This window comes from Brachypodium distachyon, chromosome 4, assembly GCF_000005505.3.
Source record: "Brachypodium distachyon strain Bd21 chromosome 4, Brachypodium_distachyon_v3.0, whole genome shotgun sequence".
NCBI classification, from domain to species: Eukaryota; Viridiplantae; Streptophyta; class Magnoliopsida; order Poales; family Poaceae; genus Brachypodium; species Brachypodium distachyon.
In genome coordinates this window covers 47,650,811-47,675,443 of record NC_016134.3, presented here as the reverse complement: position 1 = coordinate 47,675,443, position 24,633 = coordinate 47,650,811, and the positions used below count along the sequence as shown (strand labels likewise).

General features: G+C 44.8%; 1 protein-coding gene and 3 long non-coding RNA genes across 13 annotated transcripts; 2 read left to right on the top strand and 2 right to left on the bottom strand.

Moving 5' to 3' along the window:
• Positions 1 to 863: 863 nt before the first annotated feature.
• LOC104584805 lies at positions 864 to 12,758 on the top strand. 4 transcript variants are annotated; one of them, XR_002966249.1, is made up of 8 exons: positions 864 to 1,406; positions 1,918 to 2,079; positions 8,473 to 8,821; positions 8,919 to 8,979; positions 9,062 to 9,275; positions 11,223 to 11,279; positions 12,191 to 12,342; positions 12,412 to 12,758. It is a non-coding gene; the product is annotated as an uncharacterized LOC104584805 (long non-coding RNA). The 4 variants fall into 4 exon arrangements; XR_002966250.1 differs by lacking the exon at positions 8,473 to 8,821 and having other exon boundaries at positions 868 to 1,406; positions 11,223 to 11,412; XR_002966248.1 differs by lacking the exon at positions 8,473 to 8,821 and having other exon boundaries at positions 874 to 1,406.
• Positions 2,326 to 8,211, bottom strand: LOC100824748 (putative disease resistance RPP13-like protein 3). Of its 5 annotated transcripts, none has more exons than XR_002966246.1 (6): positions 7,912 to 8,150; positions 6,827 to 7,828; positions 3,720 to 5,619; positions 3,595 to 3,645; positions 2,776 to 2,864; positions 2,326 to 2,510 (listed from the first exon to the last, which is right to left on the bottom strand). XR_002966246.1 is itself a non-coding variant. In XM_003578962.4 (4 exons), the coding sequence occupies exons 2-4, from the start codon at positions 7,666 to 7,668 to the stop codon at positions 3,640 to 3,642; spliced, it is 2,748 nt and encodes a 915-aa protein (XP_003579010.1). In that variant the 5' UTR covers positions 7,669 to 7,828; positions 7,912 to 8,211; the 3' UTR covers positions 3,191 to 3,639. The 5 variants fall into 5 exon arrangements, 3 of the variants coding, with proteins under 3 accessions (XP_003579010.1, XP_014758236.1, XP_024319036.1); XR_001407752.2 differs by having other exon boundaries at positions 2,326 to 2,469; XM_003578962.4 differs by lacking the exons at positions 2,326 to 2,510; positions 2,776 to 2,864 and having other exon boundaries at positions 3,191 to 3,645; positions 7,912 to 8,211.
• A 959-nt stretch (positions 12,759 to 13,717) lies between the features above and the next one.
• Positions 13,718 to 15,102, bottom strand: LOC112272457. Its single transcript, XR_002966254.1, has 3 exons — positions 14,932 to 15,102; positions 14,753 to 14,809; positions 13,718 to 14,087 (listed from the first exon to the last, which is right to left on the bottom strand). It is a non-coding gene; the product is annotated as an uncharacterized LOC112272457 (long non-coding RNA).
• A 3,386-nt stretch (positions 15,103 to 18,488) lies between these two features.
• Positions 18,489 to 20,053, top strand: LOC112272456. Of its 3 annotated transcripts, XR_002966253.1 has the most exons (3): positions 18,489 to 19,303; positions 19,390 to 19,581; positions 19,670 to 20,053. It is a non-coding gene; the product is annotated as an uncharacterized LOC112272456 (long non-coding RNA). The 3 variants fall into 3 exon arrangements; XR_002966251.1 differs by having other exon boundaries at positions 18,490 to 19,303; positions 19,390 to 20,053; XR_002966252.1 differs by having other exon boundaries at positions 18,491 to 19,237; positions 19,390 to 20,053.
• The last annotated feature ends 4,580 nt before the right edge of the window (positions 20,054 to 24,633 follow it).

The window sequence follows — 24,633 nt, the reverse complement described above, 5'->3', positions numbered from 1 at the left end:
GCATCTGCAGGTTTTAATCCTGCTTCCCTCGTATGACCTATCACAACTTTATCCGACTCTATCAAACAGCGTTGTGACCGCAACATGTGTCTTTTATCCGGACTTGCGAGATAATGATTGTGCTCCAATACAACCTTCCGCACCCTCCAAACGCCATCCTGAGCAATACTAAACGAATACGGGCATCACAACCGGACCTTGTTACAGCATTTTGTTTCACAGTTTCATGTTTTGAATGAGCCTCTCTTTCCCCTTCACTACTACAAACTATATGTTTCTTATAAACGGTTTTATCTGGTCTCAAATTTGAGTGGCTCTTTCTAATGCTAAAACCAATCTTACGGGCATAATTATTGTAAAACTCGTATGCTTCCTCTTCAAACTTGAATGCCATTCCAACTTTAGGAACAAATAATGATTCACAATTGATATCATACACCTGCTTTCAAATACATATTAACTGAATTACACTAACAAATCATGATTTTGTTTGCACAAACTAACACATAGATCTGTACCTTAGGGGGGGATGATGTTGTAACTGAACCTGTTAACATGGTACCGATCGAGATCGATCCATGATTCCCCATCGTGGAAGTAGAGCCAGCTGACGCTTGCATCGTTTTGTCACCGGCCACAAGCAGATTGCTAGCGGCAACTTGATCGCCGGATGAGTCGAGTGAAAAAGAAGGAACCAGTTGTGCGACTGCCATCATCTGATCATCGGTATGCAGTAAGCTGCCGCCGTCGGCATTGGCTGTGTGCTGGGCGTCCGGGATCTTCACGCCACTGATTACCTCCTGACCGGTGGTGGGCATAGGCGCTACGGCGGCAGCGGCTGCGTGCTGGACCGCGGAAGTCGCTGCCCGTGGAGATTCACCCGACTCCGCCATGGCTCTCCCTCTCGTCTCAACACAAGGACGCAGCGTTGGTTCCAATTAGCGGCTGATCGTGTGCCTGGATTTTAGGCCTCGACGCAAAACTGTTTTAGTCTACGTTCCTGCCATATGTTGTGCGACCCGTTAAGATTGGAGAATCGGACGCACGTTAAGATTGGCTCACGGGAGAGGGCGTGCGGCCCGTTCCCAGAATTTTTTTCGCCGAAGCAGAGAAAGGCGAGCTCAGATCGGAGAAGATAAGAGCACCAAGCCTGCATCGCCGGCCGGCGGGCCGCTGGAGTCGGCGCTCCTCCACATCATGCAGCAACACCAACGCCTCCGCAGAGAGGGCGAAGTAGAGCGCCCTGAGCAGCGCGGCGCGGGTGGACGGCGGCGTGCAGGAGCTGTTCGTGAACGAGAAGCGCGTGGAGGCGGAGTCCCTCGGCCTGCTCGCCGCCGTCGCAGCGCTACCGGAAGCAGACCGACCACTGGCTAGCCGCCACCAACGACATCAACTCCGTCCTCAAGGTCTGCTACATACGGAGTAGTATATACCCTGCTGCTGCTGCCCTCAAGTGTTTTGTGGTCTTGGCAAATTAGCAGGACCTAACATTATTTTTCTTCCATGATATGTCCTGGATTGATGGATGACCGATTTGTGTGAAATTATCCATGGTGCCCACAGTGGATTAAAATCCTGTTACTGAAGTCTGTAGGCTGAGTACAGCATGGATCTTGTAAATGTTCAGTGACCACTGATCACTGATGAGTAAACTTAGAAAGCATAGGTGTTACTCCACTCTAAGTCGGTTTAATATACAGTGCTAAATTATCCTACCAAAATTTCTTACATTTAGGAACTGAGGGAGTATTAATTAGGCTGTGACATTTTGGTTTGGCGTATTTCATCACAAATTACAAAAACCTAGTACAGTAATAGATTTCAGAGCTTGGTGCTGGGGCAGATGACATAATTTCTTTCTCAGGTTCCATCTGCCATTCTTATTGCTGAATAGTTCCTGCTTTGATTTGTTTGTAGGAAATTGGGGATTTTGAGAACTGGATGAAGGTCATGGTGTTTGACTGTGAAAGTATCAATGCTGCAGTCCGGAACATTCATCAGTGATTCTGCTTGGCTCCTGCAACTCTGACGTTACCAAGTGTTCTCATTCGTCTCTGCTCAGATTGATCGATATTTCAGGTTTGAACTCCCTTTGTGCAGAACTAGTTACCTGTAGCAGAAAGGCGTTAACTTCCTCCATGTGCCCTATCTGGCAATTGGGATTTTGGATTTTACCATTGAGGGCACCACATTTTAGAATGAACAGTTCAGTTGGTTGAATGTAAGATCGCCACAAATCAAGTAAATGTGCTTAAAACTTTAAAATTACAATACAGACAGCTAGTAAGGTACTGTAGCATCATAATGCGAACAGAAGGTCCTGAGTTTGATGAAAATAAATTACAAATAATAGTTTTAATAAGATCTTACATCAGTAAAACATCACTAAAGAAGTTTCACTGCATAGGTGCCGCAACCCGCCTGTTCTCTGCTTGACAAAATCTTCAGGTAGTTTGGGTGTGCCTGGATCTTACATCAATAAAGGATTGCAAAAGTGGTTCTGATAAGATCTTGAATTGATAAGGGATTACATTAAGAAAAAGATATTATTACATCAATAAACTATAAAATAAGTGCATTATTTTAGTATGCGCCCATGCTTTGCTTTTTGACCAAATCTTCTGGTAGTTTGGGTGTGTGTAGAGGTGCAACATGGTGACCCTCAGGGTACCCATTGACCCTCCTTAGTTCAAACAAATGAACTAGTTTTTCAAAAAGTTGTATCATTTTAAAACTTTAGTTCATTTGGTTGAACTAAGGAGGGTCAAAGGATACCCTGAGGGTCACCAACTTGCAGCTCTAGGTGTGTGTCTCGACTCTCTCAAGACGGTGGTTCCATCCTCCTGTGTGGCACTGTGCCGTTTCTGTCAAAATTTGGAAAAAAATGAGAAAGGTAAAACATCATGGGCATTGTGCAATTTCGGACCATTTTGCAATTCAGTTAGTATAATGTCTACTGCAACCGTTGGCTGAAGACATCAGTAAGCTAACTCTGACAAAAAAAAAGCTGCTAAAGAACTTGCAATTAACAGTGGGGTTTGGTCTCCCTTTGGAACCACTAAAAATGCTAGTAAAAAAGAGCTAGCCTAAAGCTGGTATTAATTTCCGGAGTACTTTTATTGCTCAGTTTTGAGCAAATAATATAGCAACAGATTACAAGATGCCAGAAAAGTAAACATTTTAAATATAATGACAGGATCAAAAATAATTTCTAATTGCGAAAATGTAAACATAATATTTACAAGTATTCCAAAGGTAGGAGCTAGCATATCTGAAACCACAGTTTACAAGGATGAGTATACAGAGATGGGTGGGATGACAGATTGATCAGTACGTGCATATGGAGATGTGCGCAGTACTTGTTCTTTCAAATGCATGTATATATACAGAGCGTTATATACAGTGCGCTGCGTGATTGGATGAACTTAATCTAAAAGCACGGCTGCTGAAAGATAGAAAGTCATAAGGTATTTTCATCTGCATACTTAAAAAGTGTTTTATCTAGTACTGTAGCAACTAATATCGATCAGCACGTCAATGCGATCGAATTAATTAGAGCATACTTCTAGTTGAGTACAGATATGATCAGCCTACTTCTTGGTGCTTCTCATTGGAATCGGACGCTTCGCTGGCAACAAGCTAGATCTGAAATAAAAAATGGAAATGATTAGCGGTCATGAGTATCATACTAAGATGAGCATGGAGGGAGCAGTACGTACCAGCTGAACCGTGATATTGTTGGGATGGACCTCGACTGCCTGCCTCAACGCGGCCTCTCCCTTCTCCCGCGTGACACGCTCACACCCGTAAAAGAATACTTGGACTCTGTCAAGACAAGGGAGGTTCCCGATGCTGGCAATGTCACGCTCAAACTTGGCGCCACTGCACTCGCCGCGGATGAAATATTGAACACGTTCAAGGCTGGGCATGGCTCCCTGCAGGAACCTGGCAGATGCATTCGTGAGGTAGTATCTTAGCTTGGGGAATGCACCGCCGCCCATGATGTCAGGAATGATGACGTCAGGATCAGTATGCAGGCTGAGGTAAATGAGCTCTGGGAACCTCCCGAGGACCTCCATATCCTGCGCCTCCACGGCGTTCGATGCAAACGTCAAGTGAGAGAGGTTCGGCAGGCTTGACGAATTGATCCACACCGGCAGCTTTTCAAATACGACTTGCAGCTCCAGACGACGGAGGTGCCGACAGAGCACGTAGCTTACGCAATTGGCTTGGACAACACGCCGCCACGAGAATATAACTTGTATGGTTTGGAGCTTCTGCAGATGTTCTAGAGATTCCATCATATTATTGAACAGTATACTAATATCAACTAAGGCGTCATCGGACACTTCAAAACAATCACCGTACTCTCTCAACTCTGTGAGCTTGGCCAGTTCTTTTACAATCTCCAAGGAAAAATAGGGCAAAAATAACTCTTCTAGCAACACTAGGTTACCGATCCAGCCCAGTGCTCCTTTGAAACCACGAGAAAGACGCAGGCACTTTAGCCGCCTCAACTGACCTACACTCTCTGGCAGCTCTTTTATTTTAGTGTCCCTCAAGTCCAGTACCTCCAAAAACCTCAGGTTGCCTATTTCTTCTGGGAGTTCCGTAATACGTGTTTCCAAGAGCCCAAGGTACCTCAGCTGAAGCAGCCTTCCAAGATTCTCAAGGTGACAAGAACCATCATTTATAAAAGTACATCTTTCCATAGAAAGAATTCTCAAGCCTTGGAAGCTTGAAAGAAATGATCTTCTCTTGACATCACACATGATGGCATTGAATGACCTCACTTGCCGTATCTCTGTGTTATCTGAATTAGGCTCTTCGTCCATGGCTATGTTTTGAAGAGCTAACCTACGGACATTGCTTTGTGAAGGTTGGTGTTCTGTGTTACTACTTCCATGGATAGTAACAAAATTTTCTTCCTTTGACAAGCGACAGATCATATCGAGCACCAGATCATGCACACGGCAAGCATATATGATGCTCTTATATGGCTCCTCCACCGGCTGGATCAGACTTCTGTTAATAAGTTCATTAAAATACCTCTCTCCCTGCTCAAATAACCCCATCCCTGGTTTCTCATGGACAAAACCTTCCGCCACCCACTTCCATATCAAAGTGTCCTTCCGAATCTCATGATCTTCAGGATATATGCTGAGGTGCAACAAACATGCCCTTAGATAACAAGGCAGGTCATAGTAGCTATATAGCAATATCTTTCTTGTGTTCTCGACGTGTATGTTAGCTCCATCTCGAAAACCAATAGAGTCATACACCTCAGACCAATCCTCCCATGGTTTACTGGCCAACAGACTAGCTATTGTGATGATAGCTAACGGCACACCACCGCATTTCTGTAAAATCTTGTCAGATATCTCAATCGGTTGACCTGAAGTAATGTTGCATTTACCAATAGATAATCTTGTATAGAATAATTCCTTGGATGTGGCGGAAGAAAGTGGCTTTTGCTTGTAAACATCGTCCGCCTCTTCGGCAACTTCCAAAATACGAGTGGTTGTGATTATTCTACTTCCACAGTTACTATCAACCAGTGCACATTTCATTATATCCCATGGAATCTTGTCCCATATATCATCAATGACGATGAGGTACCTGTTGAATATGGCAGCCATGAGAACCATGCATTGGAAAAAACATATATCTGAGCGTAAAAGAAGAAGAAGACAATCAGGTATCCGAAAATAGCATTGTTCAACATACAACACCGTGCTTCATAAAAAAAAATTAAGACATAGGTAAATAATGGAGCCGGGCTTTGGTACGTACTCCCTCCGTTCCTAAATTGCACTAAAACCACAACAAGAATTTAGGAACCGAGATATCTGAGCGTAAAAGAAGAAGAAGACAATCAGGTATCCAAAAATAGCATTGTTCAACACACAACACCGTGCTTCATAAAAAAAAATTAAGACATAGGTAAATAATGGAGCCGGGCTTTGGTACGTACTCCCTCCGTTCCTAAATTGCACTAAAACCACAACAAGAATTTAGGAACCGAGATATCTGAGCGTAAAAGAAGAAGAAGACAATCAGGTATCCAAAAATAGCATTGTTCAACACACAACACCGTGCTTCATAAAAAAAAATTAAGACATAGGTAAATAATGGAGCCGGGCTTTGGTACGTACTCCCTCCGTTCCTAAATTGCACTAAAACCACAACGAGAATTTAGGAACCAAGACAGTACTAGATAAAAACAGGCCATGGGTTCGAGACGTAGTTCAATCCAATTGATTTGTGGTTAATTTGACTCCCAACTTTGTTGAGTTCCGACTCTAACATGAAATTTATTCCAAATTGATGCAAAGTGTCCGACTCTAGCTAACACTACATTTGTCCCATATGTACCAATTAAAAATCCTAGTACACAAATGTAATCCAACTAATAGAAATATTCAACACAAATTCAACACTACATAATAATGTAAAGTTTTGTGCCTACAACCTCGAGCCAATCCAAGCATCTCGCCGCTCAAGCCTCAAGGGCAACTGAAGCGAGTACTAGTGTCATGCCGCGCCGCTAGTATTTTAAGTAACCACTGTCTACTGGTGCTCCGTGATTTGTGCAAAAATCAGTGGGAAGGAACTTCTCTATTCACCACTGAAGTACCAAGACTTACAAAAGAGAGGGTAAATCATGCAAAGTTTCACATAAGAATATGCCTAAGGAAATCCCAAATCATGATACTGAAAACATCTCGAGGAAAAATAAATGAAACCTTCCCTTTTATCTACGTTTGCTCATTTCATGTTTGCATGATCATTTCAACAAACATAAAAAAAGGGTGAATAGATGTACCTCTTGTTCTCAAGAAATCTTCGGAGCTTTCTGATGAGTTGCTCCTCGTTCAACATGGATGCATTTGAACTAGACTCTGCCTCATCAACTTGGAGGAGAATATCCATGAAAACTTTCTTCAGACTAGGATTCTGACCCACTGAAACAAAAGCCTTGCAAACAAAATTTGATTGTTGCATATCATAGACTGCTTTGGCAAGAGTTGTCTTGCCAAGTCCTCCAAATCCAAAGATGGAGAGTATCTTGAGCTGCATCCTGGAGTTCAACAAACCGTCATCATCCCCTTCCATCATCAGCCTCTTGATTACCTCATTCCTTGGCTCCTCAATGCCCACAAGCTCTTTCTGATCCTTGAACAGAGCCATGATACGAGGATCAACGGTGTTCGTGGTAGCTGGATTAGCACGAACATCGTCGACCTTGTATCTGTCACGCAAGTCAGCTACCTCCTTGACTCGGACCTTGATGTCTTGGATCTTGTCGGCAATCTGACGACGGGTCTTGCCTTTCTTGAAGAAGTTGGCGATCTTTTTTCTGAATCTCTTGGAGTTCTTCAGATCCGCGTCTGGCTTGGAGCCCTCGACGCGCACCATGAAGCTGTCGACGATATCCTCCATCTCATACGACAGCTGCTTGACATTGCGAGCCCAAAGCCGGACTTGCTTGTCTAGCTGGTCCAGCGGCACCTCAGCCACCTTGGCAAGAGCAACCTCGATGCTCTCCAGCTCCCTCGACAGAGACTGGACGTCTGTCTTCAAGCCCGTCTGCAGGTTGTACTCCTTCTGGAGGAGCTCGGCTAGCTTGGGGAGCAGGGAGCTCATGGCCCCCGTCGCCAGCTCCATGGCGATGGCGAGCTTCCTCCTCTGCTTGCTTCGTGGAATACAAATTACAGAGTGATTCTGATGTACTCTAGTTGCTACTTGAATGTCTAGTTGAATACTCCGTGGGAGTTCAATTCCCCCAAGAACGACAACACGAGATCCTAAGTCGACATGGCCGGATCTGCAGGACGAAAGAATCTAAAATCATGCCCCAAATTAAATACCTCCCCCAAGAATCCAAGATCGAGCTAGTAGACAACTAACCTCAGATCCCAACTCACCGAGCCAGATCCGCAGGAACCTTTGCTAGCTCCTCGAGCCCTTGCTGCTGCTTGTGCTTCTGCACAACAATGGATTAGGACCGAGCTGTGGGGAATGGCCGCATGGATGCGCAAGGAGAGTCGATTTTGGCTGAAATGGGAATGCGATTCAGTGGAAATTGGGCTGGTAGGTACCCATAAAAGCGAGCAACATTATTGGAGTGATCAGTGAAAGGTAAAGTAATGCTTGCACTGTTCAGGAATGCAGTGGCCTGTCGGTTGGTGTTGGTTATAATGGCGATTAAAATGAAACAAGGAAATGTGTGGCCAAGTTCTTCTCCGTGTATCCAGTCTCCGGCGCTGTCGGCAGCAAAGACCACGGACTTGCGTGTGCTTACGTCATCTTAGCGACGTCACCCACGTGACGTAGGCTCTTGCTGTCTGTCTGGCCCGGCCAACGATCTATGCTGGATGCATACATAGTGTGGTGCTGAAGGAATTCGCAAATTCATCTAACCAGGAATTTTGAAGGTAAAACGAACGTTAATTCCCGGTTCTCCCCCAGTCCAGGTACAGGAGTCCATGGCTGAATCCCAAGAGATCATCGCCAAGCAATCCAAGGTGCAAGGATATTTACATTGACTAGCTAAATTAATGCACCTGAGTGGCTACGGATTTCTTGGGTTTTTTTAAATAGTTTTTTTATAATTTCTTTCAAGTAAGTATTCTCTTAAATTGTTTATTATTGGAGAAAACAGCTACAGTATATATCTGTTTCTTCCTTTCTTTGTTGAAGAACATCCAGAGAACTTACATATATACTATTTGTTCAAGCTCCTAATTAATGTTGATCCGGTACAGTCAGGCAACGGCCTTCATGCACTCATTTACTTCGGACTCCAGTATCTTGCAGAGTATATCCAAAATATTTCCGTTGATTTTGACGGATTTCTTCAGATTTTGGGTGTATGAATCGATTAGCTTCGACTCATGCATGCCTGGTTATTGCAGTGATTAACCCCAACAAGCAAGGTCTGGAACCGAGAAGAAGGCAAGCAATTAACCTGGGCATGTGAGACAAACGTACCAACAGTAATTGTAACAATTCAATATATGATACATATAATCGATCATCCTTCCTGATCTTGTTGCAGCAACAGAAATGAAAGGCTTTGAGATTATTAGAGCAGTTGTTCTGGAGCCGGTGCCGTTGGACTCGGAGCGCGACCTACAAGAGAAGAGAAAGGGCCAAGAATTGAAGCCGTTTCCGTGCGTTTAGGCAAGTTCCAGCCCAAGCGCAAGCCCCTTTCCTAGGGATATCCATCGCTCCGCCATGCCGACCGCTCGAGATTCGTGCAAGAACAAGAGGTAAACTTCTCCTTCTATTCTGCTGGTTGCTTTTGTACAAGGAAATTCTTCCTGGTTTGCCTTTTTTATGTAATAAAGGAATGACCGTCGTATTCTTTAGATTGCATCACATAAAAGAACTATTGAGATTGTAAGCTGGTGTCATTAGGTAGGACTGCTACATTGCGAGCATGCTGTTTCAGGTCATGCAGTCTTCCTATCAGGCTATCAGCCATCTTAAAAACATGAGATCCATGACAAAACAAATCCTGACATGTCATTTTACTTTGGCAAGAATTGTTTTGCGAGATGTCAAACTAATATGTGAATCTGCAACCCCCCATGCTGCACTTTGAACATGCAGGCCCATGTCATGCAAACTGGAGTGGACTAGCCAAACAGAAATTGTGATCTTTTTGTTGCTATTATATTCTTGATTTTTCATAAATTAGAATGATAGATCGATCTCTGTTAAGAAAAAATTGAATACGGAAAGGTATACTTCGCCAAGATCTATGACAAACATGAAAGCATAGGTTGCTTACATGAAGGTGGGATTGTTGGTTGATTATCTTCAGGTGTTTTTTTGTGTTTTCATGCATTAGCGACATATACAGACATACAACCCATTTGAAAACCATTTTTCTCTTAGAGTAAATTGCAGAAAGACACATATGTAGAGGCTCTTGTAACAAGGAACCACAAACTCAAAGGCTTTTAACTGATACCCACTAATCATACGGTAACGAGTAACAAAAAACCCTGAAATCGACCGGTTTGCCCAAGTTAATCGCTCACGGCCCACATGTCATACAAAGGAACCTAATTTCTAGATCAATTTCAAGGAAAACGGTTTGAGCCGAGAGACGAGCCGAGTTGGCTTAGGCTATCCCCTCCGAGGCGTCTTTCTTCTCCAAGCCCGACAGGTGTGCCGCCGCTCCCGATCTGCTCGACCGAAGCCTCCCCCGTGACCCGTTCCGGCGCCAGGGGTGCGCCTCGACATCGCAAAGCTTCTCTCCAAGTCGCCTGCGTGTCTCCTTCACCGGAGCATCTCCGCCTCGGAGCTTCTCCTCCGGCCATCGTGGCCACCGTCGCGGGCCTCCTCCCGCACTGCAACCTCGCAGGCGCCGCCACCATCCTCTTCCCCTTGCTGGCGCGCACGCGTGGGCAAGATCCACACGTCGACCCGCACTCCGAGACCTCCGCCCCCCATCTTCTTCCTCGTGCTCGTGGGACGGATCCGCCGCCGGCGCAGATCGGCAGATGCGCGTCCCCGTGGCGGGGGTGGCGGCACGGGCTGCATCCCACGGAGGCGGCGGCACGGGCTGGGGCTGGCGGCTCAGGCGGCGACAGGGACTGGGGCAGGCGGCTCGGGCGGCGGCAGGGGCTGCAACCCGCGGAGGCGGCGGGGGCGGCGGGCGCCACATGCTCTGGTTGGGGTTCCCGTCGAGAGCGAGAGCGAGAGCGAGAGGGAGGGAGGGAGGGAGAGAGAGAGAGAGAGAGAGAGAGAGACCGCCGGCCGCCGGAGGATGGAGAAGGGAGCGGCGGGGGTGGCGGGCGTCACACGCTCTGGCTGGGGTTCCCGTCGAGAGCGAGAGCAAGAGAGAGAGAGAGAGAGAGCGAGAGAGCGCGTGCGCGAGAGAGAGCTGGCCGCCGGAGGATGGAGAAGGGAGCGGCTCACCTGAAGATGTAGCTCCAGCCGGCATGTCGGGACGAAGAATCAAGCCAAAATTGGCTAATGCCTATGACATGTGGGCCAAAATCATTAACTTGGCCAAACCCGTAAGTTTTGGGTGTTTTGTTAATCATTAGTGTTGGACTTGTGGGTATCAGTTGAAATTTCCTGGGTTCGTGGTTTTCTGTTACAAGAGCCGCTAGATATGTGTTTCTCTGCAATTTACTCTTTCTCTTATTACCAATTATAGCACTATAATTCATAGAAATGCTTTGATTTCTTTTTAAGTGCAGGGATAGGCAGAATCTGAGATTCCACTAGGAAAAGTGGAGCTTGAGGATTGTCTACAGGTGGGTGTTTGATAACTACCATTGTCCTGAGCTTCATCTAACTAACTTGACACACTTTTTTTTGGCTAGCCAATGGGAATACAAGATTGAGCACATATTTATTATTCTTTTCGTGACCTTGCCCTTTTTTTATGTAAGTTCATATTTGATCCCATAGAAATATTTCATTTTGTGATTTGGTTGTACACTTTGCACTTACTCCGTACTCCCTCCATTTCACAAAGGTTGGCGTATTTTGTTTCGTTAAGACAAGGTTTGACCAATGATAACTCTATTAATATGTGTTTTTACATACATGAAATTTATGTCAATAGATTCGTCTTTAAAAGTTCTTTCTAATAATCATGATTTTGTATCATATTGGTTACATATTAATAGTATAATTCTTGGTCAAAGCCTTGTCTTAGCGAAGCAAAATACCCCAACCTTTGTGAAAAGGAGGGAGTATTATTTTTTCTTGGAATTCCCTGTTATATGGATTGAAAATGCAGTCCCTTATTTATCAGGGACCACCATAAACAACAGGTTGTATCTGTGGCCTTCAGATGCCAAATAGATTCTAGATAGCTATGGTTCTAAACTAATGTCAATATTTCGAATCCATGACCTGGTTTCCCTTTGTGATAGGTCTATATTTCTAGGGTTTTCTCATTTACTTTAGTTTAGGCCTCACTAATCTTTGTGCCTAATGTAGTTTTGGATTGATGTGTTTATCATTGAAGTGTTGTTGGCGTGAAGCACTCTTTTGAATGGGTTGCTAAAAACTGCCGACGTTTTGCGTCCGCCGATTTCAGAATTCTGCTGTTTCGCAGATATGCGTGCTTATCCCACATTTTCCGGTGGTATTTTTGTGGTTCACCTTTTCTGTAAACAGTTTTTCCAAATGCTTAGTAGTTTTTTGTTTTTGGCAGAATAAAATGTTTAGGGGCAAGATTCTTTTGGATGCTCGTGTTGAGAATCAGAGAGCGATGGTGGTTCCTGTCGTCTGGACGTCCAAAGCTGTTGAAGATTGTGATGCCTACAAATGCACAGACGGCTATACTAATAGGACTGCTACGCCAAGGTGTCAGAAACTTACATCAAGTATTTTTTAGTGTATTACATAGGTGTGCTAAACATGTATTTGATGCAGATACAAACTGGTTATCATGGCGGCTGATGAGGGTTCAGCTGTGGAGATGGTGTTTTAGTGGCAGATTCTTACAGCCTAGGATTCTACCCCTCGTGAAATTTAGCGTTGATTGGGAGGAAATATGTTGTTGATGTGGCCGTTCCGTATTCATTTCACAGGGCCCGTATCCCTCGTGAAATTTAGCGTTGATTGGGACGTCCCGAAGGTGGTGCAATTTTTTCTCACTTTATGTTGCTTGGTGTGCCAGCTGATGTGTTACCTGAACCTCTACCTCCTTCATTAGGTAATAGTGCTCATCACCTGATTATGCCTGTCCGTACTGAAATCAAAGATTGATGGTCTTTCTAGATCAGCTAGATGATTGTTACTCTTTTGTTTGTGAGTAGGAATTGAACGATCTGTCGTCGTTGATCTGGTTGTGCCTGAAAAGAGTTTAGGCGAAGTGCTTACCACAGACATCCCTCCCTAGGATACTTTAGTTTTTTCTATTGATCTATCCTTTCGTCCTACTAATTCGTAGTAGTTAAGGTTCCGATCTAAACAGTGACCTCTTCCTAGGCAAATTTGTCACGACAAGTATTTAGAAACGGAGGAAGTGAGATCATGAAAAGTGCTAAAGTTGTAATAAATCCAAGACAGAGGGAGTACTAATCCGCCACACCTTGCGCACATGAACAACAAAAGAACAAGTAGATCACCGGTGACAAGGTAGCAAAGATCAATTCAAGAGAACGGGGGGCGCTGAGTGGAGCAGCTAGCTGGGAACAGGCTGGGTTTATACTATGCTGACTAGAAGCAATCACCAAATGAGAAAAAGATCCGATGTTGAAGAGAATAGAATATAACAATCTAAGCACCGTCCAAATCTTGAAACCCGCAAGAAACACCCGAGTTGACAACGTCGCAGCAAAGCGCGACTGTCCATCTAGTATACTATATCAGGTACAATTCACGCCTGCAATCCATCGTTATGTGTATTTTGCATATCCAAGGTAAATATGCAGTATTGTCCATCTGACCTCGGTGCCATTTTGACGACATGTACCAGAGCAAAGGTCTTGTCTAGCTCAAAGGCGTGATCTTCATCGATGTACCCTATCTGCCAATTGCGATTTAGGATTTTACCATTGAGGGCACCACATTTAAAATGAACAGCTCAGTTGCTATGTAAGATCACCACGAATCAAGTAAGTGAGCCAATTGGGATTTTGGATTTTACCATTGAGGGCACCATATTTAAAATGAAAAGCTCAGTTGCTATGTAGGATCACCACAAGTCAACTAAATGAGCTTAAAACTTCCAACAATAACAATATGGATAGCTTAGTAAGGTACTGTAGCATCATCATTCCAACAAGTAGATCCTAAATTTGACCAAAATACATTACAAATAGTTTAAATAAAATAACTGCATTACAACATCTTAAGGTAGTTTGGGTGTGCCTGATCTTACATCAATAAAAGATTGCAAAAGCGGTTCTAATAAGATCTTGAATTGATAAGGGATTACAAAATAGTTCAAATAAGATATTGTCACCAATAAAATAACTGCATAATTTTAGTACTTGCCACAACGTGGCCATGTTTTGCTGATTGACGAATCTCCAGGTAGTTTGGGTGTGTCTCGACTTTCTCAAGATGGTGGTTCCGTCCTCCTGTGTTGCACTGCGCCGTTTCTGTCAAAATTTCTAAAGAATCAGAAAGGTAAAACATCATGGGCAGTGTACAATTTCGGACTATTTTGCAATTCAGTTAGTATAATGTCTATGCTGCAACCATTGGCTGATGACGTAAGTAAGCTAACTATGACAAAAAGAAAAGAAAAAGAAAAGAAGAGAAATGCTAAAAAAAAGATAGCCTTTTGAAGAGAAGTACGTACGTACGTATAATGTCTATGCTGCAACCGTTGAATGATACTAATTTCTGGAGTTCCTTTTCTTTTTTGAGCAAATAACGTGGCAACAGATTACGGGATGCTAGAAAGTGAACATTTTAAATATACTGGTACGATCGAAAAATAAATTTGAAAATGCAAAAAGTAATTTGCAATATTTAAAATTCAGTTATTTTTATTCTGGCACGAAAATGTACACGTATTTGAAGAGAAGTACTGAAAAAGGTAGGGATCAATCACCAGTGCATGTGGGGATGTACGTATGTCAATGCGCACTTGTGTTTCAAATGCATGCACATGATTAAAAACTTATCCGGTAATTAATAAGGTGTTTTCATCTGCGTAGTACTAGTATGAGTTTTATCTAGCAGTTAATATCAGCGCGTCCTTGTGATGGAATTAATTGGGGTAGTTGAGTAGATATGATCAGGCCTGGAAGGAATGTACCTCTTGCTGCACCTGATTGGAATCGGCTGTTTCGCTGGCAACAAGCTACCAGACTCTCTGTGAAAGAAACTAGGATGGAACTGATTAGCAGGCTAGAGTGAAATGAGAAAGAAAACTCTGTGTACCGGCCGTTGTGTCATCATGGGTATGATGATGAGTAGGGAGGGAGTAGTGCGTACCAGCTCAAGCGTGATATTGTTCGGATGGACCTCGACTGCCTGCTTCAACGCGGCCTCTCCCTTCTCCCGCGTGCCACGCTCGCACCCGAAATCTAAAAAGTATACTTCGCTGAACACCTCTTCGTGCAGTGGCACCGTTTGCCTGCTCGCCGACACCGCTCCGCCGTTGATTGCCCGTCCTAAGGCGCTAGCACATCGTCTCCCCGAGGCAAGCGCGTCTTTAAATCTTTAACCTCGCTCTGATACCAAATGTTGGGTTTGCCCAAAGATCAGTCACATGAAGACACACACGATCGGGAATTTATTTGGCCAGAGGCACCTGTCGTGTCACTCTTTTTATTTCTTCTCAATATCTCAAATCCCACGGTACAAAAGCTGACCCTGGTGCATCTATATATACACCCAAAATCACCTAATCCTAATAGGACTAGGACTTAATGTGCAAAGCTAATTAGACTTGTACTAGTGGTACTACTCGAACTCAGGACAGACCAGTCCTAAACGGACTCATACAACAAGATTATTCTAACAATCTCCCCCTAATCTTGACTTGCCGTCTCCTCGTGCTCCCCCTGAACTTGACTCTCCGCAGCTTCACGACTTGTTGACTACACTCAACGTATGATCCAGACTCCCGGTCACGCTAGCTCCCGCATGGACTACACCGTACACACCTAGCGCAATACGTGCTAGCTAAACCCATAGCTCCACGTAGAGACATGTCCTCATTGAAGAGACTCACCTTCACTGGTACACCGCCCCACCATACGCTTGAACTTCCGTCTTCTCGTCGAGACACACAGATGACACCCGCCACCTTGTCTGCACGCACGTCTTCGCCCTCAGTGATACACCTCACTGGACAGCCCTTCGACCGTGACGTACTTCCGCTGCAACAGAGTCCCACACAGACGAGCACTTGGACACAACCACGACTCACAGACGCTGACCTGGACGTACATACGCAGCTTGACCTGATGTCGAGTACTTTCCGACGATCAGGATGATCTCCCGTTACTAGGAGATCGGTCCACTGCGACGATAGTCCTATCTGATCTGCTGAACGTCGCTCCACTGCACAGCCACCGATTGCCCGATCCAATCCGCTGAACACCTCTTCGCGCACTGGCACCGTTTGCCCGCTCGCGGACACCGCTCCGCCGCTGAGGCGCTAGCACATCGCCTCCCCGAGGCAAGCGCGTCTTCAAATCTTTAACCTCGCTCTGATACCAAATGTTGGGTTTGCCCAAAGATCAGTGTGAGATCGAGATAGGCAATCAGAGGGGGGGTGAATGATTGCGCGGAAGCAAATTAAAACTTTTCCCGAAAGTTCAAACCCTAAATCACCTTTCTGTCCGTGATAGTAAAACAGCCGTAACTTTTGATTGGATGAACCAAAAAATACGTATGAGTATGGAAAAGAAAGGTATTAAAATTATCTAACCAACCCAACAAGAATCAGCTCAATCGAATTTACCAATCAAAAGATATGATCAAAATAGTAACAGCTGACAGAAAGTTACGAGGATTAATCTAAAACCAATTTCGAGGAATAACAAGAAAGATGAATTAATCGCAATCTTCTCTTGATCTCGTGATAAACCTGCAGCAAAGTATTATGAACTTGTGATGAACCTGCACCAAAGTATTAGAAAGATCTAGCACGAAGATTTCACGAAGATCCGAGAAAAACAGAGATGACACCGCCAACGAATCTCTTTATTGCAACGATGTCGATCGATTACAAAAGATGCAACCATGCATCCAAGAACTCTCCAAGAATTGATCTAGATCCAAAGCTTTGAGTTCCCTCACGTCCTTGCTAAAACCCTAGCTAGGATGCCCTCTATTTATAAGGGAAAATTCGCAACCCTAAACCGAATCCGAATCCAACACGGACTCCTCTGTCCCGGTCAGTATTTTGCCCGTGGGGCCCACATACGACCTCGGATTGAGATGACGCCAAAAGCAAAGTTGTTCGTCTCGACGACGCGCACAACTTTCATGTGGATCACTTTTCCATCCGACGCCATCTTAATGACGCTACTGTTTAATCTTTAAACAGCTCTCATCCAGCCACGGCTGGACCTACATATCTTCACCTCGATGTCACTTCATGCCATCAATTCTTCTTGTGATGTCTTCAAAACTCGACCATCACGTATCGAATATCTCCAATACCGTACATCTCCGGTATAAACAACATACGACAAACCGGTGCCCTCCCGGATCATCGTAGCCTTTACTTCCATTGTTCTTTCGCACGAACGTCCCGCATGACCTTGATCCTCGACCTCAGCTTCTCCCAAGCTTCGTCTCTCGATCCCGTCATCGACCACGTTCTTCTAGCTCCGGTAACACCTGAAAGCGAACACACAAATAACCAGTACGAGCACAAGTCCATGACTTAACTCAGGGTAAATTTCACACAACTCACGTCATGTTTTCACATAAGAAACTAATGGATCAGCACACCACTAGTAAAGCACTAAGTCCAAACAAGATATATGTCATCACTTAAATATCCATATTATCCAAAGTATCCACATCAATGTTTCATCTAAAACACTTGCCAATGTTACACATCACATATGATTTCACAATCAGTCACATGAAGACACACACGATCGGGAATTTATTTGGCCAGAGGCACCTGTCGTGCCACTCTTTTTATTTCTTTTCAATATCTCAAATCCCACGGTACAAAAGCTGACCCTGGTGCATCTATATGTACACCCAAAATCACCTAATCCTAATAGGACTAGGACTTAATGTGCAAAGCTAATTAGACTCGTACTAGTGGTACTACTCGAACTCAGGACAAACCAGTCCTAAACGGACTCATACAACAAGATTATTCTAACAAGAACTAGGTAGCTAGTAATTAAACCATTAGTACCATGCAAGAACCGTCCCTCCTCGAGCTGTTTTCGGTCCGTTTCGGCCGAAACCCAAAACGAATTAGGAGCATATGGTGGGGAGTGGATGGAAGTGTATGGGGCTTGCTTTGCTGCTAGTTATTGATAAGGAATATGATTCGGTGGAAATTTGCGCTGGCATCCATGAATTTGAAAGCGAATGAAAGCCAAAAGGCACTCTATTGAGTGATATGACTGATGATGAGTGATTGATTAGTATTCAAAGTCTCATATGCTGGAGCAATTCACATGTTTTTCACACACATAAAAAAAAAGTCATGCATGACGCACAGCGACAGGCCAGTACTGTCTGATGCCAGGAGAGCTGATCACAGTATCACTGATGTTAATTAATCGCTGATTAGTGGGGTAGCTATAATTTACAATGTCAAGTTCTTCAAGTGGGCTGTTGGAGCACACATAGCACGATTAATTGGCGAATCAATCGGTAATTAGGTGCGCTGCGGTGTCACTGATTATGTATTCCCACTCTTGAGATATGATGATGTTAACTTAAAGGGTGTCGGAGCTCCATCGATTATCGATCGGTGGCTCTCGCTTTCTTCCTTTGGATTGCTTTGCTTTGTTGGTCCGCCACTAATGCGTGGTGGGCTGCGAGATTATATATAGCTTGGTTATACGTAGAACATAGGTCTAGGCCATCTGTAATTCTCTTTAGAGGTCGTTGTCGTGCCGCGGATACATGACCTGATACATCTTCCATTCTCTTTACATTGATGTCCCATGTTTGATCATCTTTTTTTTTTCTCTGCTGCTAGTCTTGCATTCAGAAGACGTTCTCAATCCAAAATGAAATCAGACAAGGGTCCTGGTGCTATATATGTATAGTGGCAACCACTGAATCTGGGGCTACACAATGATGGCTAGCTTTTGTGATAAGTCGGGGCCCAGTGTTGGCGTCGATCGGTTTCACTGTATATGCTGGTTCAGCAATCACAGTACAATCATCTCTGCTTCTGCTATTATGAAGTCTGGACGTACCTTGGAATGCAAGGGAAGAAGAAATTAACACGTGTTTTGGTTTCTTGTGATTTGATTTGATTTGATTTGATTTTGATCCCCTGCATAGAAAAGGAAGGCAGTTGGCTAGTGATGATGCATGGAGAGGCACACTGTAACATGAGTTTTAGGTTTGCCACTCCTTAATCCTTATCTCTCAGTTCCTTTGTAAAAGAAATGCAAGTGTTTCTTTGATTTGTTTGTAGAAAATTGGAGATTTTGAGAACTGGATGAAGGTCATGGAGTTTGACTGTAAAAGTATCAATGCTGCAATCCAGAACATTCATCAGTCATGATTCTGCTGCAATCCGATTCATTGATAGATGACTGAAAGTATGGTTTCATCTGTTGGAGAACTGTAATGAAAGGTACACGGCTTGTGTAACATGAGTTTGCCGCTCTTTTTGTCGTCCTGATAAATAAAGAAGAAAAAGGTTCGGTTGGATCCTCTCAGATCAGTATTAACAAAGGATCGAGATACAAATCTTTCTCGTCAGATGAACTCACTTGGTCCTTGCAGATCTTCCAAGACGGTTACTACAGGGGGAGGCACAGGTAGCTCTCAGTGCACATATCTGCTGGATTGTGCAAGAGCTGAGAGCTCCTTCACTGCTCCCTCCAATACCTTGACCTGGGACACTGCCGAGGGTCATCTTCTTGAGGTGGGCCAGGATGTCAAGCCTACACTGTTCTCTGTCCCGGCACACACCTGGTGGGGAATGCATTAGCTAGTTGTGGAGGCGTTCAGGAGATGGTTTCTGCTTCTGACAATGAACTCGGTGGGTTGGTTTCATTTTCAGCGATCGTGTCCAGCCTCGATGGTGGCCGGCGCCGGCAGCGCCGACGTACGCCAGCGCCAACGTCGACAAGGCGTGCGCCGGCAAGCCGTACCCGGACACCTGCGTCTCCGTGCTGTACTGCTGTCCTTCTTCCTAGGCAGCAAAGACGCGGAAGCTCGCGCGCTGGCCGCCATGGCGTCTACGCCGCCCACAACCTCTTGGTCCGCCGATCAGCTGTCCGGCCATGGCGTGTCCAATGCCACGGCAACGTCCTGCCTTGAAGCGTGCAGGCTCAGGATGCAAGACGCGTCCGATTTCATATTTGAACAAATTTGACTCACTTGATATGAGACGGAGGAAAAGCAATTTCGAGAATAACAATTCAATGAATGATTTCAGAATATAGATCATGACGACAATAGCAACTAACAGATGCATCTAAAAAATACTAGAAGTATTAAACAGCCCAACGAACAGCAATATGAACTCGCAGATCATAACTAAACCACAGGATCGAACCACAATGTACGTACTGTTGCGGTGAAGAGGAAGCCGTTGCTGTTGCGTTCACTTGACGAAGTTGTTGACGAAGAAGACGGCGGCGCGTCGCGCACCCGCCGGTTCGAGGAGGTAGACGACCCGTGGTTGCAGAAAAGCGAGCAGTCGCGCGTAGCGCTTCCCAAAAACCTTATTCACCCTTTCCCGTACAGGATCGCGAAGACGAAAAGTTCCGGAGACCTGCTCTCCCGATCGCTGGTGCACGCCGGCGCTCGGGATGGAGTAGACTACGACGACGATGCAAAAGCGAGAGACATGCGAAACCCTAGCTCGGTTGTGTTGCGTACCGATCGGAGGGACGGGACGGCTGTATATATAGTCACGCAGATATAGATCGGTTCGGTTTAGGAAACCTGAATCGACTCCACAAAATCTGCACGCGTCCGTAATAGATTCCAAAAATACCTCGCGCGCGTGACAAAAAGATAAGAAGTCCGGCCCCGCACCGGCCCGGCCCAGCCCGGTTCGAACTCGAACCACGAAGCGCGGCGCGCGCGCGTCGTGACGAGGCGAGGCGAACGGATGAGGAGGAGGAGCGCGCGTGGGGATTTCCCTTGATCAGTTGCTCAATAGGTGAGAAGCAACATCCCTTATATGTTGGTCTCACTCACTCTAAACTAGCAAGGTGGGACTATTCCATTCCCACTCCCCTCATCTCACTTCATGAATGGGCCTTTAAGATTTTCAGAATTTATTAAAACTTGGGTTTGAGCTGACGAGGCCCATCAACATCAAATTCTAACAATCCCCCCACCAGATCTCAAATACTCATTATCTATACCATGAAGCTATAGGTCCGTATCTCAACTTGGGGAAAGACGTATCGCCTCCGTCATAAGGACATCTCCAAGGGTTAGCCTCCGTTTGTCCTCCCCATTTGTCCATTTGAGGGATCTTTGGACAAATGTGGATGGATATTTAAGTTGTCCAATGGTAACCTCCCATTTATCTCTTCATGAGTTTTTGACATGTGGGGCAAGAAGACAAGTGGACAAGATTTGGATGAGTTTTGCACAAATAAGGACCCCTCATACTCTCCTCAAATTTGGGGAAGAAATGATGGGTGTGGACCACTTTTGAACAAATGGGGGTTCCCATTGGGTTGTGTATTTTGCTTTTGGACCCACATATTGACAGATTTGGACAAATAGAAAGGATTTGGGGTTTATCTCAGAGATGCCCTAAGCACGTAGGGGAGCAAATTCCATTTTTTACCTCGTAATACTTTGAACAGCACTCCATTTAACAGGGTTTTCACTTTTTTTACCCCATTTAGCTCGAAAGTTTCCAGAAATTAACCTCTTTAAGGTTTGACCGCGTTCCTGACAGGTTGGTCCCACCTATAGCTGATGTGGGAGTCAAGTCAGATGCAGCTTTTTTCAGAAAAACGTCCCCCTGATGTGCAATCTGAATGGGCCGCTGGCGACGATGTCCCTGGGCAGGACGTGGAACTTTAGTACAGTTTTATCTTCTCCGGCCGGCGAAGCAGCCAGTAACAGGCTACAGCCAGCTACTGCCGTGTCCCAATGGCTGGCCTGGGACGGCTGGAGCTCGCCGTCGTCCAGGCTAGGGCCTGTCCAGGTGGGAGACGTATTCTGAAAAGGCGCCTCCGACTTGGACTGACAGATTCTGAAAAGTAATTTCTGGAAAAAAAATTGCACTAAATGGGGTAACAGAGTGAAAACTCCGATAATTTGTGTCATCTTCTTCAAAGTATAGGGTAAAAAAATGGAATTCACTCTAAACACGCGGGTTCCTTCCAAAAACAAATACTGCGATTACAAAAAATTCCCATTCGAGAATAGCCCGGCCTACAATCATCTCTGCCTCTGCTATTCTGGGCCAGTTTGCAGGAGTATCAAGCCTGGATCTCGGAATGGAAGGGAAGGAGAGACATGTGTTTGGTTTCTTGTGATCTTTGATACTCCCTCCGTTTCTATTTTGTTTCGTTAAGACAAGACTTTGACCAATGATAACTCTATTAATATGTGTTTTGACATACATGAAATTTATATCAATAGATTCGTTTTTAATTTTTTTTTCTAATAATCCTGATTTTGTATGATGTAGGTTACATATTAATAGTGTAATTTTTGATCAAAACCTTATCTTAATAAAACAAAATACGTCAACCTTTGTGAAATGGAGGGAGTATATCTGAACAGAATTCTGCAATTTGCTTATTGAATGCTGTCTCGCTTGAATTGCCTGAAGAAAGAGCTTCCATCCTCTGTCCAAATTTGCAAGCAGTTGCAAATGTGGAACGTCATGGCCAATGTACAGTTTTTGGAGCATTTTGCAATTCAGTTAACAAAATGTCCTAGAGTATTGCACCCTTGGACTATACTGATGACACTGGTAATAATCCGTGTTAATGCATGTCGTGACTGTCATGAACGATGATTGCCAGGGGAATAAAAGGAGCAACTCCCATTTTCAGCGCACCGTGTCGATCATCTGTACTCCATTCCTTGAAGCTTTATTTGCAAGTTTCGAAACTAGAGATGAACTCATTTTGTGCGGGTCGATCCTTTGTTTGACTAGCGATGCGCCTAAGATTTAATTCATGTTCATCTAACGGACAGGCGAAAAATTCTGTAAAGAAACATGCGTTCAAATTCCAGCTTTTGAATTTTTCAGAATTATAGGAGAGATTGGTGGGCCAAGTCAGCTTACGTGGGCCGCAGCCCATAACGAACGATCGAGACAAAGAGAGTCGGAGGAGAGATTCTCAAAAAAAAAAGAGAGTCGGAGGAGAAAGAAGAAAGGAGAGCTCAGATCGGAGAAGATGGAGAGGACCAAGCCTGCATCGCCGGCCGGGGGGGCAGCTGGAATCGGCGCTCCTTTCTAATTGCTCCGCAGAGAGGGCGAAGAAGAGCGCCCTGAGCAGCGCGGCGTGGGTGGAGGACGGCGTGCAGCAGCTGTTCGAGAACGAGGAGCGCGTGGAGGCGGAGGCCCGCGCGCTGCTCGCCGCCGTCGCGCGCTACCGGAAGCAGACCGACCACTGCCACCAGCGCCATCAACTCCGTCCTCAAGGTATGCATCATATATACTCTGCTACTGCTGCCCTCCAATGTCTTGTGGTTTTGGCGAATGTCCCCTCTTAACAAATTGGAACACCAAGCTGCTGTCCTTGGAATGTTATACTGGCTTTGGCAGATGACTGAAAGCGGTTTCCTCTGTTGGAGAAGAAACACAAGTGTTTCTTATGTACAAAAGAGGTCTCACAATCCCTTGAAATCATACAGTACTGATATTTAAAGGCGTCAGCTTCCTCTAGCTCAAAGGCGTCAACTTCCTCAGCAGATTGGGATTTAGGATTTTACCATTGAGGGCGCCCCATTTAGAATGAACAGTTCAGCTGCTACGTAAGATCACCACAAATCAAGTAAATGAGCTTAAAACTTTTCAAAATTACAATACAGATAGCTTAGTAAGATGCAGTAGCTTCATAAAATACAGATACAAGAGTACATTACAGATAGCATCGTAAAATACATAAAGATACAAAAGTACATCCTTTGTTGTTGGAAAGAGATAGTAGGAGTTTTATATAGCAAAACATACGAGTACCGTGATATTGTTGGGATGGACCTCGACTGCCTGCCTCAACGCGGCGTCTCCCTTCTCCCGCGTGACACGCTCACACCCGTAAAAGGCTAATTGGACTCTGTCAAGACAAGGGAGGTTCCCGATGCTGGCAATGTCACGCTCGAACTTGGCACCATCGCGCTCGCCGAGGTAATATTCCACACGTTCAAGGCTGGGCATGGCTCCCTGCAGGAACCTGCTGGTCTAGCTCGGGTTAATCTGTAATCCATTCCTTGAAGCTATATCGAGATATTATCATCGGGTTAAAATTAGGTCATGTTCAGCTAGCAGACATGCAAAAATTTCTGTACAGAAATACATATTCAGAATCCACCTTTCGAATTTTTCAAAATTGAGAGATGGGCCGTAGCCCATAACGGTAAAGAAATGTGGAGACAAAGAGTCAGAGGAGGAGGAGGAAGAGAGCTCAGATCGGAGGAGAAGATGGAGAGGGCCAAGCCTGCATCGCCGGCCGGCGGTCAGCTGGAATCTGCTTGGCTCCTGCAACTGTGAGGTTACCAAGTGTTCTCATTCGTCTCTCTGCTCAGATTGATTGAGCTATTTCAGCTGTGAACTCCCTTGAACAGAATTAGTTACCTATAGTAGAAAGCCAGAAAGTTGTCGTGGCTTTGGACGGTGATAAACGAAGAATGTAGCGTGTAATTTAATACCTATTGCTAAGCCTCTAGTCAAATGCGTCAACTTCCTCAATGTGCCTTATCTGCCAACTGGTTACCATTGAGGGCACCACGTTTAAAATGAACAGTTCAGTTGCTATGTAAGATCACCACAAATCAAGTAAAGAGCTTAAAACTTTCAAAAAATAACAATATGGA